General features: G+C 43.0%; 1 protein-coding gene and 1 long non-coding RNA gene across 8 annotated transcripts; one reads left to right on the plus strand and one right to left on the minus strand.

Annotated features, from left to right (window-relative positions):
* Nucleotides 1-2,821: 2,821 nt before the first annotated feature.
* Nucleotides 2,822-17,869, minus strand: LOC126585717 (uncharacterized). Of its 2 annotated transcripts, none has more exons than XR_007610627.1 (3): nucleotides 17,771-17,869; nucleotides 3,031-4,229; nucleotides 2,822-2,899 (listed from the first exon to the last, which is right to left on the minus strand). It is a non-coding gene; the product is annotated as an uncharacterized LOC126585717 (long non-coding RNA). The 2 variants fall into 2 exon arrangements; XR_007610628.1 differs by lacking the exon at nucleotides 17,771-17,869 and having other exon boundaries at nucleotides 3,031-3,209; nucleotides 3,260-4,374.
* Nucleotides 6,092-19,294, plus strand: LOC126585699 (uncharacterized). 6 transcript variants are annotated; one of them, XM_050250180.1, is made up of 5 exons: nucleotides 6,092-7,123; nucleotides 7,950-8,091; nucleotides 8,166-9,365; nucleotides 18,078-18,492; nucleotides 18,813-19,294. In XM_050250180.1, the coding sequence occupies exons 1-4, from the start codon at nucleotides 6,228-6,230 to the stop codon at nucleotides 18,477-18,479; spliced, it is 2,640 nt and encodes an 879-aa protein (XP_050106137.1). In that variant the 5' UTR covers nucleotides 6,092-6,227; the 3' UTR covers nucleotides 18,480-18,492; nucleotides 18,813-19,294. The 6 variants fall into 6 exon arrangements, with proteins under 6 accessions (XP_050106137.1, XP_050106139.1, XP_050106138.1 ...); XM_050250182.1 differs by having other exon boundaries at nucleotides 18,898-19,294; XM_050250181.1 differs by having other exon boundaries at nucleotides 18,078-18,485.
* Nucleotides 19,295-19,436: the final 142 nt, after the last annotated feature.

Here is a 19,436-nt window from a genome sequence, read left to right on the forward strand (position 1 = left end):
GATCTAACGGAGGACATGACACAGGACAGAACACAATGGCGTTCTAAGATTCATATAGCCGATCCCACTCAGTGACTTGGATTTTCCAAGTCTCCAACCGAGAAGTTTTCCACACTCGGGAAATTAAGGGAACACTACCTCAACCTACATGCTCCACTCACAAAGCTTCAACATATAAGCTTTAACAAAAGAAAATTCAAAGAACTTAGCGAAGACGACTTTGGTGTATTTAACACAATACGTTGAAATGAAGGAAAGCTTATTTATTGATATCCCCGATAAGTTACAAATATGTACATATACTTGAGTCAAAATAAACAAACAAGAGGGAGCCTTCACAAAGGTTGCTTAGGAGAAGTCTCAGCAGTCGGTAGAGCCCCAGAAAGAGAAGGCACCGGAGGGGGATCATTCGGAGCCTCAGTACTGGACAGAACCCTAGAAGGAGGAGGCATCAGAGGTTGATCATTTGGAGCTTCATTACGCGGTACAGCCCCAGAAGACGAAGGCAATAAATGCCTTTGGAACAAACCCACAAATCTCTGATGATCAAGTAAAACCTGACCATCAGATTCCTTCATCTGGTCAAGCTTCCTCTTCATGTTTGTAGCATAGTCATGTGCGAGCCGGTGCAACTGTTTATTCTCATGCTTGAGCCCTCTAATCTCTTGTTTGAGACTCATCACTTCAGCCGCCAATGATTCAACTTGGCGGGTTCGTGCAAATAGGCGTTGGGCCATATTAGACACAGAACCTGCACACTGAACACTGAGAGCCAGAGAATCCTTAACAGCCAACTCATCAGACCGTTTGGAAAGTAGTCTGTTATCTTTGAGAGTGAGAAGGTTCCTGGCCACTACCGCAGCGGTCATATCATTCTCCATCACGGAATCCCCAACGGTAAGAGGACCAGTAGGGGAGACGAAGGATGGGCGCCATATGTTGTCTGGAGAAGGCGGGGCTGCCTTTTCAACAAGGTTCAAGTCAAAACGACGGTCGGAGGGGCCAGACATTTTCAAAGGTGTTGAAGAGAGAAGAGGTCAGACAAATCAAGATCTTAGAAGTGCAAGAATGGAGCTTCTACTGGTGGATATTCAAGTGTGCTTTGGAACTTAATGTCAGCCCCTATAAAAATCTGCACTCGACGAAGCTTCAGAAATCGAAGAAGCGCCTGCTCAGAAATCGAAGAAGCGCCTGCTTAGAAATCGAAGAGGCGTTTGCTTTCTCAAAAGCTGGGCTACTCAGAGACCACGAGGGTCGATCTCAGAAATCGAAGAAGCGTTTGCTTTCTCAAAAGCTGGGCTGCTCAAAGACAACGAAGGCCGATCTCAGAAATCGAAGAGGCTTACTTTCTCAAAAGCTGGGCTGCTCAGAGACCACGAGGGCCGATCTTAGAAATCGAAGAGGCACCTACTTTTCCAGCCTTGTCAGCACCTGTCACACGCACACTCAGCTTTGCGGAAATTATGGGCATTCTGTCGAAGATTTCTGGCGAAGTAGAAAGCACATGAATCGTACGGTTCAATCACCCACTTCCCACACGCAACAGTAGCTCATGGGTACCACAGATAACTTTGCCAAAGTTCTCTGACAAAGTTGAGACACGTGAAGCTTGCAGCTCCCACTACATCGCTCTGACCAAGAAGGGTAAAAGAATAGCAAAGAAACAACACTAACAAAGTTTAGACACATAAATTTTGAAGGTCTAGCTACCATATTATTACCCACAAGGGTAAAGGAACAGTACCACTGTTGGATAATTGGAAAGTCCCGGTGTGTCAACCTCTGTGCTTCGTGGCAAGGTAGACTAGCAAACATGCCCAACCTTTACTCACATTCGAGAAAACACTCCCAACAAGATTGCTTGCTCCAAAATCGAAGAGGCACCGCCCTCCGAATCTATAGAGCCAGACTCCCAACATGATTACTTTCTCAAAAATCGAAGAGAGGGTAAAGGAACAGTACCACTGCTGGATAATTGGAAAGTCCTTGTGTGTCAACCTCTGTGCTTCGTGGCAAGGTAGACTAGCAAACATGCCCAACCTTTACTCACATTCGAGAAAACACTCCCAACAAGATTGCTTGCTCCAAAATCGAAGAGGCACCGCCCTCCGAATCTCGAGAGCCAAACTCCCAACATGATTACTTTCTCAAAAATCGAAGAGACACTGCTCTCCGAATCTCGAGAGCCAGACCCCTAGCAAGATTGCTTTCTCAAAAATCGAAGAGGCATCGTTCTCCGAATCTCAAGAGCCAGATCCCCGACAGGATTGCTTGTTCAAAAACCGAAGAGGCACCACTTTCCCAACTTCAAGAGCTGGATCTCCTTGGATAAAGCTTGTCTGTAATCTTCACACGCAACATCAGCTTTCCAGATACCACAGACCACTTTTTCAAAGTGCCCTGACAGAGTTAAAACATGTGAAGCTGGCAGCTCCCACTACCGTGCTATGACCAAGCAGGGTAAAGAAATAGCATTATTACTTGATGTTAGGGATACTCCTATATATGTCGACCTCCATCCCAACGGACAGGCAGACCTGCAAAAATGCTCAACCCTTCCTTTTATCTGAGAGGGCACTCCCAATGAAGCCTTTCGAAATATTCAGCTTTCTTTCCCCCCGATAACACCTCTGTAAACAAGCTATACTAGAGCAAGAAAATCTCATATCATCAGGGTTAAAAGCAAGAGTATCCCATATCATGGTTTTTCCCTGTCTTTTCCTTTGGCCTTGTTCTTACCTGCAAGACAAGGAGAAAGAGAGCAATCAGTCAGCACTTGGAATCAAGCTTCCAGCTAGGAACTGACTGCCTGGAACCCCTTACCTGATTACTTACCTAGCATTGCTCTCGAGTACTCATCTTCAACATCTTATGCTTCCAGGGAAGATACCGCATCTGCCTGGGGAACAGATAGGGCAAGTGGGAAGGATACAAGGAAGCATGTGGAGACAAGCGTAACAGCACATGTGCCGATACATCCACTACTCTGTCAAAAACAAAAGTATCCCATATCAGCAGGGTCGAACGTACTCTAGATTTGATGGACTTGTTTTGACCCTCAAATTCTTCAGTCGGCCTTATACTCTGGAGGAAACCAGAAAACCCTCCAGCCCAGTTCAAGAATAAGCCTGTGGAAAGTTACTTCTTCAAAAGCAAAAGTATCCCATATCATCTCTTCTCATTTTTCTTCTCTTTATCCTTCATGCTGCCTGCAAGATAGGGAAAATGTGAACAATCAGCCGGAGCTCTGATTGCTTACCTTGTCTGTCATCTCTTTCAGCAGATCCCCTAGCTCGGCGACTTGGGGGACTCTTACTACATGGTTTGTATCGCGCTTGACCAAGCCTGAAACTACAAGTAAGCTTCAAGTGAAATTGATACATTACCTTGTGCATCTCCACCAGTTACAGATACCACCCCTGGATGGAGGAAGAGTACTTCCAGAGAAGATGTCACATCTACCTATGAGACAGATAAGGCAAGTCAAGACGGTACCACACTCCGGTACTTAGAAGTTTCGTGGTTACGAGATCATTCTCCCACAATATTTCCTAATGTCATTTGTACTAAATCATTCACTTGTACTCACTAAAGGAGAGTTTGAACCTATGTACTTGTGTAAACCCTTCACAATTAATGAGAACTCCTCTATTCCGTGGACGTAGCCAATCTGGGTGAACCACGTACATCTTGCGTTTGCTTTCCTATCTCTATCCATTTATATACTTATCCACACTAATGACCGGAGCAATCTAGCGAAGATCACAAAAAGTGACCGTTTTCGCTACCTAGGATCTATCTTGCAAGAGAACGGAGACTTAGATGGAGATCTCAACCATAGAATACAAGCTGGATGGATGAAGTGTAAGAGTGCATCCGGCGTGTTGTGTGACCGTCGTAGGCCACTGAAGCTCAAGGGAAAATTTTATAGGACGGCAATAAGGCCGCGATGTTGTATGGCACAGAATGTTGGGCGGTGAAGCATCAACACGTACACAAAATGGGTGTAGCGGAGATGAGGATGCTTCGTGGGATGTATGGGCACACGAGAAAGGATAAGATTGGGAATGAGGATATCCGAGGTAAAGTAGGAGTAGCCAAAATTGAAGGAAATATGAGAGAAAATCGGTTCCGGTGGTTTGAACATGTGCAAAGAAGGCCTACTGACGCTCCGGTTCGAAAATGTGACTACGGGACAGAGGTTCAGGGCCGAAGGGGTAGATGAAGACCTAGGAAAACTTTGGAAGAGACCCTAGGAAAAGACTTGAGTACTTAGATCTAACGGAGGACATGACACAAAACCGAGCGCAATGGCGTTCTAGGATTCATATAGCCGACTTCACTTAGTGGGAAAAGGCTTTGTTGTTGTTGTTGTTGTTGGCAGTACTGTTCCAAATGCGACGACAACAGGTGACATTGAAAGCATGGTGATGTATGGAGGCCAAAGTGTAGGCCTCATCAAGGAAAATTTACCTGCAGGGGAGGTGGAAAAGAGGCTAGTTGAAGGGGCTCAGCTTCTGATAAAGAACAAGTTTAGTGATATGTTATTGTAATCTACAGAGGTGCCTTAAACTTGGGCTAATACGGTGAACAAAATTTCAACTTGTAAAACCTCCTCCCTGACAGTCATGTTTATTGTTCAACCATGGTAAATCCAAATACGTCGAGAAATTGGGTACGTGTTGATTTTCGCAGTTTGGAGAATTTGGAAGATGCGAAATAGTGTTCTCTCTAATGAAGCAGCAAGCAGAGTTCGAGTCTGCGATTGAGCAGCAGCCAACAAATGCGTGCCATTGGCATTGCTGCAGGAGCTTATGCCAAGTTGGAGGAAGATATTGACTGCATTAATATTCTTGTTCATATGCCAAGTTGTTTGCTTTCACCATGTACCACGTGTTAGACAAATAGGACACTAGTTAGATTTGTAATGTGATTGTGCTCCTATCTTGTAGGAAGAGTCCCTGCAATACAAGGAATGTAATTATATATACTTATTCACGTATCAATGAAATATACATTCAGCCATATAATCGTTTTTTACATGCTATACATAGCAGGTTGAAAACCCTAGCTCTTTTTTTTTTCACGGATCATATTACTTCGTCCTCTCCGCATTTGGTTATTACTTCTACTTTGCATTTGCCGCCTATTTCATTGCCTAGTGGTGCCAGGGAACCAATTACTTTAACTGGCATTCTTCGTTTAAATTTGTCTCAACCTTTTAAAATGTTTTAAATAACTACCTAATGTTGTGGAAATTAAACATATGTTATGTCACCAACGTTAAGTCGAGATTTTTTTTTAACATTAAGTGATTACATGACTAGCATTAAATGATGAGGTGATTAAATACTAAAGTTGATTTTCATTAATTGCTGTCTTTGGAGCTCTTGCACCTCAAATCGATCCTTTTTAGCCAAGTTAAATTGCAAAACTTAGCTAATATGCGTTCATTTGGAAATTTAAAGCTCCATAGATGAGTTGAGAATTCAAACTTTCTTTAATATTTGTTGGTGTCATTACTTAGTTCTAACGAACCTAATAGATGTTTATTTTTAAAATTTTAAGTAGTTATTTGAATTTCATTCCCAACATCAAAAAAGTAACACACAAATGCAATACAAACGAAGGGGAAAAGGAAAAGATGACAAGCATAGACTTCTAAAAAAGCCTTTTGGTTTAAAAACCCCCCAATGTGAAGGAAAAATCCACCAAAAGTAATAAAAAAAAGTCAGTTAGTTGCATCACAAACTCTTATTAACTCAGTAATACCGACCCCGCGTCAAAAAAAAGTGTCCGCCGCAAAGAAGTTTCTTCGATTCAAGCCATAAATTCATCATAACTCAATGCGAATGACTAATTTGACCAATCTAAAATTAGTTTTTAAAAGGTTAAATGATTGAGTAGTTATTCAAATTTAATTTTTTTTATTGGAATAGTAACATTGAGGGATGATGACACTTAATACTACGATCTAGTGGAATAAAGATCGTAAGTTTGATACCCACCAAAAATGAATTAGAAGTACATTATGTGGTTTGTAAAAAGTCTTGGTATATATAATGTGGAAAAAATAGAAGAAAAAAAAAAAAAAAGAAACGCCATTCACGAGGGGTTAGTCATAGAGTTTTACCTTTTACCATGTTAGCAACGAAACCTCTCCACAATCCCAAACCATTTCCTCACTATCACAGACCAGTCCTAACTTCGACACAGCGCCACCACAAATGGCGGCAATAGCCACTGTCCCGCCGCCACAACCACCACAACAAGCAAACGTTCCCTTAGACTCCTTAACCCACATAGACATCAGCACACTCTCTCAATCAGAGCTCCAAGTCCTCTCCCTCTTCTCCTCTTCCTCCTCCTCGGCCTTCAACCCCTGCCGCACCCACGACCTCGTCGTCCCCAAAATTGACCGATCTGTCTTCAACGAGAGCGCCGGGTCCCGCCGCCAAACCTACTCTCGTCCCCGCCGTCAACAGTCTGATACATCCACTGCCGCCGCCGCCAAAGGCCACCGTCGTCGCGTTGCCGGCCTGCTCGCTACCCCTCCTAAGCTCACTCTGGTGCCACCGGATGACCCTGAACGCAACGAGAACCATGCGATCATCGCTCACCTCAAGAACTTCATTTCCCAGGACCCCAAATTCGACCAAATCGACTTCGAACCCAACCATACGGCATCATTTTCCAGGGAGCTTATCCCGAATGACGACATGAGGACCGGAATTGTTGGTTTTGAGGGGAGAGGTGAAATGGGGGTGAAGAAAAGGAAGCGAGGGAGGAAGCCCAAAGTGAAAGTCTTGGGTTTGGAGAATGAGGGCTATGCGGGTATGGGGATGGTGAATACGGAGGGCGCTGCAGTCGACATTTCGGGTTTGGGGAATGCAGAAGAGCCTTTTGGGGAGGAGTTGAGGCGGAGGACGGTGGGTTTGGAAACGGAGGAGGAGTTGTTGGGGTTTATGAGGGATTTGGGTGGGCAGTGGGGGAGTAGGAGGAAGAAGAGGAAGATAGTGGATGCCAGTGAGTTCGGGGATGCCTTGCCAGTCGGTTGGAAGCTCTTGCTAGGGCTTAAGAGGAAGGAAGGACGTGCTTGGATATACTGCCGCCGATACATAAGGTTTTACTTGCTTTGTTTCTTCTTCAGTTCAGTCACTTGTATTAGGCTTGGCAACATTGAGTTCTACTAAGTTATTGTCTGATAGTTTTATATTCTATTGCTCGACATTGACCTTGCCATGACATTTTGTTCTTGTGCATTGTTCCTGATAAAACTTATTCTTCTTTGTTGATCATGGTCTCCCGATTGTTAGAAATTTGTATGCATGTGTCGGTAGGGGTGCCCGCAATTCAAAGCTTATTTATTTTATTTTATCATACCCATGAGAATGCTTCTCTTGTATGGTAACATAGGTTATCTTAGCAGATCATCCTTGAGTAATGATGATCAAATTAGGATTCTGTGCCTGTTTTCACCCCTCATACAAAAGAACTACTGGAGATACAAACACAAGGGCGGTCACTCGTGTTAGCGTCTATGTTTTCGTGATTGGCTGTAGGGTTGGACAATAACATTGAATGATCTACCACAAAGCATTAATTTTGAATAGTTTGCTAAAGCCTGGAAATTACTTTGTTAATTTGATAGATACTGATAACCTAATAATTTGGTTGAAGTATGTCGCATGACTACCCTGATGCTTGATGTGGCAGTGTTAGAGAAAGCACAAATGTGTGTTGTATATTTTGAAAACCTGAACAAAATGCATTACTATTTAATTGACCAAAAAAAATTCATAACCTGAACAAAATTTGTAACCAGTTAACTGATGCCTGGTGGTTATTTATAGTTTCATGTCAGTATTCCTTCTACTTCATATCCTGTATTTTGGAGTCACCTCTCTCTCTTGTGTTTCTCATCATTACGAGTTACTTGCACTTTCCAGCCCTACTGGAGAACAATTTCTGACCTGCAAGGAAGTTTCTTCATTTCTGCACTCCTTCACCGATCACAATAATGCACAACAGCTAGATAGTGGCCATGCGCGTGAGAATGTTCCGGAAGAGTGCGTAGTGGCTACTGAAAATGTAAGTTATATATTAGTGCAGCTGTGTGGTTTATTATACCTTGGATGATTTTTCAATTTTTCTTTGGGGTGCAGCAGCATGCTGATAAGCATGGAGACCGTAGGCAAGATGTGAATTCCAGCTCTGCTTTAGTCATGTCTTCTATGTCTAATGAGCGTGAAAAGGAAGTTACCTTATTGGGAGTAGACAATCTTGCTGAGGTTCAGATACATGACCTTTTTGAATGTCACAAATGCAATTTGACTTTTAGTGAGAAGGATTCATATTTGCAGCATCTATTGTCCTTTCACCAAAGGACTACGAGGAAGTATAGACTTGGTTCTACTGTTGGTGATGGTGTGATAATTAAAGATGGGAAATATGAATGCCAGTTCTGCCATAAGGTATTTCTGGAAAGGCGTCGCTACAATGGTCATGTAGGGATTCATGTCCGAAATTATGTCAGGAGGGTGGAAGAATCGCCAGGTCCAACAACTCTTCAAAAGAGAATAGAGTCTCCAAACAGTGAAGGTTTGCCATCAAGGACTTCAAAAATGGATGCTCTGATTGAAATTGCTCAAAACTCTATCATGGAAACCTCAACTGCTGGGCCTAATGATCAATCCAAAGGTGATGCTGCACTTGATAAACCATACATGGGATGTAGTTCAGAAATTCATGCCTCCGATTCTCATCAAGAAATGAACATAGATTCACCTCTTAGTGAACAGGACCTGGACGCTCGCTTGTTTGACAGAATCGATTCAGATCAACATGATAGTGAGCATACAATAACTGATGGAAGTATGGAAGGAGCTGACGATCCTATGGAAGTTGAAGATATTAATGACTCTTGTATGAATACAGATGAGTTATCTGCTACAGAGAAAAACGGTAAACCATCTGAATGTTGTTTGGACAAAGATGGCTTGGCATCCACCTCTGACGAGTTAAACAAGTCGGGTACTAATCAGGATGGAACTACTTGCTGCAAGATAGATGCTTCTTCGAATGAGGAGTTTATTTGTGATGCTGTAGGGAATGAAATTTTGAATTGCACAAGTGCATTAGAGCATCCCAATTTCATTGATCACAGCACTAACAAGAATAGTGAACAAGCAGTTGACTTTGGTAGCAGCATTGAACAGGAACCATCTAAATCTAGTGATACTTTGATAGAATCTGTACTCCAAGCTTATGAAGGAAATGAACTGCAAATTGGGATTTCAGACTCCTCAATATCAGTGGTGAAATCAGTGGTCTGCTTTCCCACATCTACTGCAGTATCGGACGAGGTACTATCAAGCATTGCTGCCATATTTAGTTTCTTTCTGGTTTCTAGATATACTGATACACCAGAATCGTGTTCAAGGTTTTCTCCTTATAGTTAAGACCAAAGTTATTGCTGAAGAACTGACAAAAAAGATATATCATTTTCTTTTTCCTCGATTTCAACCTTGATCCCTGCCCCAAATATAGCAAATAAGAAGTCTGGAATGTTGTAGGTGTTAAGCCAGCATTCTGTTTAGAGGTATTTGTCAAATTCCCCCTTGAACTTGTAACCCGCTGTCAATTTACCCCCTAAACTTTTATTTTAGCCATTACTCGCGCTAAAGCTAGGGCGTCACCCGTAAGTGGCGCGCTGTGTGGCCCGAGCACAGTGATAAGTGAGCAAGGGTCGCTGTATCTCCATCGGCACCCGGATGCAGTGTTAAATGAGCAAGGGGGCCATAGAAACTTCTTTTCGAACGACTCCACTCAAAGTTGTTTGGGAGCATATGCTCCTATCAACTTTACCCGGGACACACAAAAGAAGTACTTTGATCCTATTAGACGGGGGAGGGTGAAGAAGCTAGGACAGAAGGGTAGAGTTCAAGAGAGCAAAATGCGTTTAGGAACGTGGAATATAGGAACCTTAACGGGAAAATCTATGGAAGTAGTGGAAGTTATGGTGAGGAGAAGGATAAATATTATGTGCCTACAAGAAACTAAGTGGGTTGGTAGTAAGGCAAAGGATCTAGAAAACTCAGGGTTTAAACTTTGGTATTCGGGCACAAATAGAACGAGAAACGGTGTTGGCATCATCGTGGACAAGACCTTGGTACAAGATGTTGTAGATGTCAAGAGGGTAGGAGATAGAATCATGGTAATCAAGATTGTAATAGGACAAGAACTTATCAATGTGATTAGTGCGTATGCACCTCAAGTAGGGTTGGATACGAGTTCGAAAGAGAAATTTTGGGAAGATCTTGGAAACTTGGTGCAAGGAATTGCTCAGACGGAGAAGTTATTTATAGGAGGAGATTTAAATGGACACGTGGGCAGGGAGACAGGCAACTATGGAGGTTTTCATGGTGGCCATGGTTTTGGGGAGAGAAACGAGGATGGGGAAGCTATCTTGGATTTTGCAATGGCATATGATCTCTTCTTAGCCAACACCTTCTTTAAGAAGAGAGAAGAACATGTGATCACCTACAAGAGTGGGTCGTAAAAAACACAAATAGATTTTCTTAAAATGAGGAAAGGGGATCGTATAACTTGTAAGGATTGCAAAGTTATACCAGGAGAGAGCGTGGCTACATCGCTTGTTGGTGATGGATGTACATATCAAAAGAGTAAGACAAAAGAACAAGACTTGGAAGTGCCCAAGGACTAGATGGTGGAATCTAAAAGAAGAAAAACAAGCAATTTTCAAAGAGAAGGTAATCACCCAATGTGTGTGGGATAGAGAGGGGGAAGCTAGCCAAATGTGGGATTCCATGGCTAGTTGTATCCGAAAAGTAGCAAAAGAGGTATTAGGAGAGTCCAAGGGCTTTGCCCCACACCAAAAGGAATCTTGGTGGTGGAATGAGGAGGTACAAACAAAGGTGAAGGCTAAGAAGGATTGTTGTAAAGCCTTATACAAGGAGAGGACCGATGAAAATGGTGAAAGGTATAGAAAAGCGAAGCAAGAGGCGAAGAAAGCTGTCAGAGAAGCTAAGTTAGCGGCTTACGACGATATGTATAAACGACTAGATACCAAAGAAGGAGAGTTGGATATCTATAAACTATCTAGAGCAAGGGAAAAGAAGACAAGGGACCTAAACCAAGTGAGGTGCATCAAGGATGAGGATGGAAAGGTTCTTGCTACAGAGAACGCGGTTAAAGACAGATGGAGAGGTTATTTTCATAATCTCTTCAATGAAGGACATGAAATGAGTGCTTCTTTAGGGGAGTTGAGTAACTCAGAAGAGTGTAGAAACTACTCTTTTTATCGTCGAATCCGGAAGAAAGAAGTGGTTGTAGCTTTGAAGAAGATGAAGCATAAAAAAGCAATAGGCCCAGACGATATACCAATCGAAGTGTGGAAACTTTTGGGAGAGACAGGTATAACATGGCTCACTGACCTTTTCAATAGGATTTTGAAAACGAAGAAGATGCCAAATGAGTGGCGAACGAGCACTTTGGTGCCTATCTACAAGAATAAGGGCGACGTACAAAATTGCATGAACTATAGGGGTATTAAGCTAATGAGTCATACAATGAAGCTCTGGGAGAGAGTCATTGAGCATAGATTGAGGCAAGAGACACGGGTTTCGGACAACCAATTCGGGTTCATGCCAGGGCGCTCAACCATGGAGGCAATCTATCTCTTACGAAGATTGATGGAAAGATATAGAGATGGGAAAAAGGATTTACACATGGTCTTTATAGATTTGGAAAAAGCGTATGATAGGGTCCCAAGAGACATTCTTTGGAGGATTTTAGAGAAGAAAGGAGTACGAGTAGCATATATCCAAGCTATAAAGGATATGTATGAAGGAGCAAAGACTGCCGTAAGAACTCATGAAGGACAAACCGAAAGCTTTCCCATAACTGTAGGATTACATCAAGGCTCATCCTTAAGTCCTTACCTTTTTACGTTGGTAATGGATGAGTTAACAGGACATATTCAAGATGATATTCCTTGGTGTATGCTGTTCGCAGACGATATAGTGTTAATAGATGAAACTCAGGAAGGGGTAAATGCAAAGCTTAACCTTTGGAGAGAAGTGTTGGAATCTAAAGGTCTTCGCCTAAGCCGATCAAAGACAGAATATATGGAGTGCAAGTTCAGTGCAAATGGAGGCCAAAACGAGTTAGGGGTGAGGATCGGAGATCAAGAAATACCAAAGAGCGACCGTTTTCGTTACCTAGGATCTATCTTGCAAAAGAACGGAGAATTAGATGGAGATCTCAACCATAGAATACAAGCTGGATGGATGAAGTGGAAGAGTGCATCCGGCGTGTTATGTGACCGCTGTATGCCACTGAAGCTCAAGGGAAAATTTTATAGGACGGCAATAAGGCCGGCGATGCTGTATGGCACAGAATGTTGGGCGGTGAAACATCAACACGTACACAAAATGGGTGTAGCGGAGATGAGGATGCTTCGTTGGATGTGTGGGCACACGAGAAAGGATAAGATTAGGAATGAGGATTTTCGGGGTAAAGTAGGAGTAGCCGAAATTGAAGGAAAGATGAGAGAAAATCGGTTACGGTGGTTTGGACATGTGCAAAGAAGGCCTACTGACGCTCCGATTAGAAGATGCGACTATGGGACAGAGGTTCAGGGCCGAAGGGGTAGAGGAAGACCTAGGAAAACTTTGGAAGAGACTCTAAGAAAAGACTTAGAGTACTTGGATCTAACGAAGGACATGACACAGGATCGAGCACAATGGCGTTCTAAGATTCATATAGCCGATCCCACTCAGTGACTTGGATTTTCCAAGTCTCCAACCGAGAAGTTTTCCTCACTCGGAAAATTAAGGGAACACTACCCCAACCTACATGCTCCACTCAGAAAGCTTCAACATACAAGCTTCAACAAAAGAAAATTCAAAGAACTTAGCGAAGAAGGCTTTGGTGTATTTAACACAATACGTTGAAATGAAGGAAAGCTTATTTATTGATATCCCCGATAAGCTACAAATATGTACATATACATGAGTCAAAATAAACACACAAGAGGGAGCCTTCACAAAGGTTGCTTAGGATAAGTCTCAGCAGTCGGTAGAGCCCCAGAAAGAGAAAGCACCGGAGGGGGATCATTTGGAGCCTCAGTACTGGACAGAACCCTAGAAGGAGGAGGCATCAGAGGTTGATCATTTGGAGCTTCATTACGCGGTACAGCCCCAGAAGACGAAGGCAATAAATGCCTTTGGAACAAACCCACAAATCTCTGATGATCAAGTAAAACCTGACCATCAGTTTCCTTCATCTGGTCAAGCTTCCTCTTCATGTTTGTAGCATAGTCATGTGCGAGCCGGTGCAACTGTTTATTCTCATGCTTGAGCCCTCTAATCTCCTGTTTGAGACTCATCACTTCAGCCGCCAATGATTCAACTTGGCGGGTTCGAGCAAATAGGCGTTGGGCCATATTAGACACAGAACCTGCACACTGAACATTGAGAGCCAGCGAATCCTTAACAGCTAACTCATCAGACCGTTTGGAAAGTAGTCTGTTATCTTTGGGAGTGAGAAGGTTCCTGGCCACCACCGTGGCGGTCATATCATTCTTCATCACGGAATCCCCAACGGTAAGAGGACCAGTAGGGGAGACGAAGGATGGGCGCCATATGTTGTCTGGAGAAGGCGGGGCTGCCTCTTCAACAAGGTTCAAGTCAAAACGACGGTCGGAGGGGCCAGACATTTTCAAAGGTGTTGAAGAGAGAAGAGGTCGGACAAATCAAGATCTTAGAAGTGCAAGAATGAAGCTTCTACTGGTGGAGATTCAAGTGTGCTTTGGAACTTAATGCCAGCCCCTATAAAAATCTGCACTCGACGGAGCTTCAGAAATCGAAGAGGCCCCTGCTCAGAAATCGAAGAGGCGTTTGCTTTCTCAAAAGCTGGGCTGCTTAGAGATCACGAGGGTTGATCTCAGAAATCGAAGAGGCGTTTGCTTTCTCAAAAGTTGGGCTGCTCAAAGACCTCGAAGGCTGATCTCAGAAATCGAAGAGGCGCTTGCTTTCTCAAAAGCTGGGCTCCCCAGAGACCACGAGGGCCGATCTCAGAAATCGAAGAGGCACCTACTTTTCCAGCCTTGTCAGCACCTGTCACACGCACACTCAGCTTTGCGGAAATTATGGGCATTATGTCGAAGACTTCTGGGGAAGTAGAAAACACATGAATCTTACTGTTCAATCACCCACTTCCCACACGCAACAATAGCTCATGGGTACCACAGATAACTTTGCCAAAGTTCTCTGCCAAAGTTGAGCACGTGAAGCTTGCAACTCCCACTACATCGCTCTGACCAAGAAGGGTAAAAGAATAGCAAAGAAACAGCACTAACAAAGTTTAGACCCATAAATTTTGAAGGTCTAGCTACCATATTATTACCCACAAGGGTAAAGGAATAGTACCACTGCTGGATAATTGGAAAGTCCCTGTGTGTCAACCTCTGTGCTTCGTGGCAAGGTAGACTAGCAAACATGCCCAACCTTTACTCACATTCGAGAAAACACTCCCAATAAGATTGCTTGCTCCAAAATCGAAGAGACACCGTCCTCCGAATCTCGAGAGCCAGACTCCCAACATGACTAAAAGGTCGTACCCAGTGCACAAGACTCCCAACATGAATACTTTCTTAAAAATCGAAGAGAGGGTAAAGGAACAGTACCATTGCTGGATAATTGGAAAGTCCCTGTGTGTCAACCTCTGTGCTTCGTGGCAAGGTAGACTAGCAAACATGCCCAACCTTTACTCACATTCGAGAAAATACTCCCAACAAGATTGCTTGCTCCAAAATCGAAGAGGCACCGCCCTCCGAATCTCGAGAGCCAGACTCCCAACATGATTACTTTCTCACAAATCGAAGAGACACTGCTCCCCGAATCTTCGAGAGCCAGACCCCCAGCATGATTGCTTTCTCAAAAATCGATGAGGCATCGTTCTCCGAATCAATCGAAGAGGCGCTCGCTTTCTCAAAAGCTGGGCTGCTTAGAGACCACGAGGGCCGATCTCAGAAATCGAAGAGGCACCTACTTTTCTAGCCTTGTCAGCACCTGTCACACGCACACTCAGCTTTGCAGAAATTATGGGCATTCTGTCGAAGACTTCTGGTGAAGTAGAAAGCACATGAATCTTACTGTTCAATCACCCACTTCCCACACGCAACAATAGCTCATGGGTACCACAGATAACTTTGCCAAAGTTCTCTGCCAAAGTTGAGCACGTGAAGCTTGCAACTCCCACTACATCGCTCTGACCAAGAAAGGTAAAAGAATAGCAAAGAAACAGCACTAACAAAGTTTAGACACATAAATTTTGAAGGTCTAGCTACCATATTATTACCCACAAGGGTAAAGGAACAGTACCACTGCTGGATAATTGGCAAGTCCCTGTTTGTCAACCTATGTGCTTCGTGGCAAGGTAGACTAGCAAACATGCCCAACCTTTACTCACATTCGAGAAAACACTCCCAACAAGATTGCTTGCTCCAAAATCGAAGAGACACCGTCCTCCGAATCTCGAGAGCCAGACTCCCAACATGACTACTTTCTCAAAATCGAAGAGAGGGTAAAGGAACAGTACCATTGCTGGATAATTGGAAAGTCCCTGTGTGTCAACCTTTGTGCTTCGTGGCAAGGTAGACTAGCAAACATGCCCAACCTTTACTCACATTCGAGACAATACTCCCAACAGATTGCTTGCTCCAAAATCGAAGAGGCACCGCCCTCCGAATCTCGAGAGCCAAACTCCCAACATGATTACTTTCTCAAAAATCGAAGAGACACTGCTATCCGAATCTCGAGAGCCAGACCCCCAGCATGATTGCTTTCTCAAAAATCGAAGAGGCATTGTTCTCCGAATCTCGAAAGCCAGATACCACAGACCACTTTTTCAAAGTGCTCTGACAGAGTTAAAACATGTGAAACTGGCAGCTCCCACTACCGTGCTATGACCAAGCAGGGTAAAGGAATAGCATTACTACTTCTTAGGGAGACTCCTATATATGTCGACCTCCATCCTCAACAGACAGGCAGACCTGCAAAAATGCTCAACCCTTCATCATATCTGAGAGGGCACTCCCAACGAAGCCTTTCGAAATATTCAGCTTTCCTTCCCCCCGATAATACCTCTGCAAACAAGCTATACTAGAGCAAGAATATCTCATATCATCAGGGTTAAAAGCAAGAGTATCCCATATCATGCTTTTTCCCTGTCTTTTCCTTTGGCCTTGTTTTTACCTGCAAGACAAGGAGAAAGAGAGCAATCAGTCAGCACTTGGAATCAAGCTTCCAGCCAGGAACTGACTGCCTGGAACCCCTTACCTGATTACTTACCTGGCATTGCTCTCGAGTACTCATCTTCAACATCTTATATTTCCAGGGAAGATTCCGCATCTGCTTGAGAAACAGATAGGGCAAGTGCGAAGGATACAAGGAAGCATGTGGAGACAAGCGTAACAGCACACGTGCCGATACATCCATTACTCTGTCAAAAGCAAAAGTATCCCATATCAGCAGGGTGGAACGTACTCTAGATTTGATGGACTTGTTTTGACCCTCAAATTCTTCAGTCGGCCTTATACTCTGGAGGAAACCAGAAAACCCTCCAGCTCAGTTCAAGAATAAGCCTGTGGAAAGTTACTTCTTCAAAAGCAAAAGTATCTCATATCATCTCTTCTCATTTTTCTTCTCTTTATCCTTCATGCTGCTGCAAGATGGGGAGAAGGTGAACAATCAGTCGGAGCTCTGATTGCTTACCTTGTCTGTCACCTCTTTCAGCAGACCCCCTAGCTCGGCGACTTGGGGGACTCCTACTACATGGTTTGTATCGCGCTTGACCAAGCCTGAAACTACAAGTAAGCTTCAAGTGAAATTGATACATTACCTTGTGCATCTCCACCAGTTAAAGATACCACCCCTGGATGGAGGAATAGTACTTCCAGAGAAGATGCCACATCTACCTATGAGACAGATAAGGCAAGTCAAGATGACACCACACTCCGATACTTAGAAGTTTCGTGATTACGAGATCATTCTCTCACAATATTTCCTAATGTCATTTGTACTAAATCTTTCACTTGTACTCACTAAAGGAGAGCTTGAACCTATGTACTTGTGTAAACCCTTCACAATTAATGAGAACTCTTCTATTCCGTGGACGTAGCCAATCTGGGTGAACCACGTACATCTTGTGTTTGCTTTCCTATCTCTATCCATTTATATACTTATCCACGCTAATGACCGGAGCAATCTAGCGAAGATCACAAAAAGCGACCGTTTTCGCTACCTAGGATCTATCTTGCAAGAGAACGGAGAATTAGATGGAGATCTCAACCATAGAATACGAGCTGGATGGATGAAGTGTAAGAATGCATCCGGCGTGTTGTGTGACCGTCGTAGGCCACTGAAGCTCAAGGGAAAATTTTATAGGACGGCAATAAGGCCAGCGATGTTGTATGGCACAGAATGTTGGGCGGTGAAGCATCAACACGTACACAAAATGGGTGTAGCGGAGATGAGGATGCTTCGTGGGATGTGTGGGCACACGAGAAAGGATAAGATTGGGAATGAGGATATCCGAGGTAAAGTAGGAGTAGCCGAAATTGTAGGAAAGATGAGAGAAAATCGGCTCCGGTGATTTGGACATGTGCAAAGAAGGCCGAATGACGCTCCGGTTCGAAGATGTGACTACGGGACAGAGGTTCAGGGCCGAAGGGGTAGAGGAAGACCTAGGAAAACTTTGGAAGAGACTCTAAGAAAAGACTTAGAGTACTTGGATCTAACGGAGGACATGACACAAAACCGAGCGCAATGGCGTTCTAGGATTCATATAGCCGACCCCACTTAGTGGGAAAAAGCTTTGTTGTTGTTGTTGTTGTTGTTGTTGTTGATAGACCCTAACTAATTAATGACATCATAAGTGGCAATAATTCTTCATTAGTACTATAATAACAATTCTTTGATGTGATTATATTCCTTTGTTCTGTGCAAGATTTTTAGAAAATTAATTTCGTTGTTCGTTCTTCATGTTGAAAGGGAGACCAGCATCTTAGTAGTGTTGCCCATAGACATGATGATACAGGGTTTGAGGAGCTAGGGTTGGACGAAATAGAACCACTGAAGTATGGGTTTCCTAGTGGGCAAGAATCTATTACACTGCAGGAGTTACCAATGGATTTGACAAATACTGCAGAGATGGAAAAGGCATTTGGTTCCTCTGTCCAGTTTGAATCAGAAGAAGTCATGCTAAGCATGGCTGGCGGACGTCAGATAACAACTGCGTGTGTATGGTGTGGAGTAGAGTTCAACCATGAGGCTGTTGATTCTGAAATACAACCAGATTCGGTCGGTTTTATGTGTCCAACTTGCAAAACAAAAATCTCTGGGCAACTCAATGTGTTAGATGATGACATGCCTGTGAATGCTAATCCATTCTAAACAACGGTATCCGGTATCCTATCATTTCATGTGATTAGTTTCTAATGTTGTCAGTTGCTTTTATTTTTATTAACCTGACTATTTAAGGATGTTTTCTCCTCCTTTTGGATTTCTTGGTCATAATTGCCAAATTATATATATATATATATATATATATATATATATATATATATATTTTTTTTTTTTTTTTTAATTTTAGTTTTTTTGTGGTCAATTTGAACCTCAATTGGCTAGTACTCACCATGGGAAATGAATTCTACACATTCTTTTTCACCTTCTGCACGCCTCCTCTTAGTTATGGCCATTGATTCTTCTTGATTTATTTAATCACAGGGCTGCAAAAAAAAAAACAAAGGTGTGCATGAAGTGAAAAATGGCGTGCATAAATCATTTCCCTCACCTTATTATGTTTATGCAGTGTGAATTGGCATCTCTCCCTCCCTCTGCGCTTTTCTCCGGTCAGCGGTAAACTGAGAATCTAAGAGACCGAAATTAAAGGGTGCCATTGGCATTTAATGAAGTTAAGGGCATCTAGTTCTTGTAAGATGGTGCCGATATTCCCCTCTTTTTTAATTTAACAGATAAGACAGACCTCAGTTTATTTATATTGATTTTTTAATATAGCGGTGTTACTACTAAAATCTACACTGAGGCAACAAAGAGTGATATTCTCGTTAGATGTGGGTCCTTCGTGGCTGAGGAATTATGTTGTATTTTTAATGAGTATGTAATAGAGGAATTGTGGTGTTTCTTTTGGTATGTGTAGCTCTTGTTCGTGCTCTATAAACTTCCGCTAGGTCAAGTTTGATTTGAAACCTACATTTAGCATGCATGGCTTATGTAATTTCTTGACTGTGTTTGGTAAAATTTCATTTGATCTAAATTAATAAAGTGTTATAACACCACCATCTTTCAAACGATGAAAAAAAAAAAAAAATCCCAAATCCACAAAGCAAA

The sequence above is a fragment of the Malus sylvestris genome, chromosome 10 (assembly GCF_916048215.2).
Source record: "Malus sylvestris chromosome 10, drMalSylv7.2, whole genome shotgun sequence".
NCBI lineage: Eukaryota > Viridiplantae > Streptophyta > Magnoliopsida > Rosales > Rosaceae > Malus > Malus sylvestris.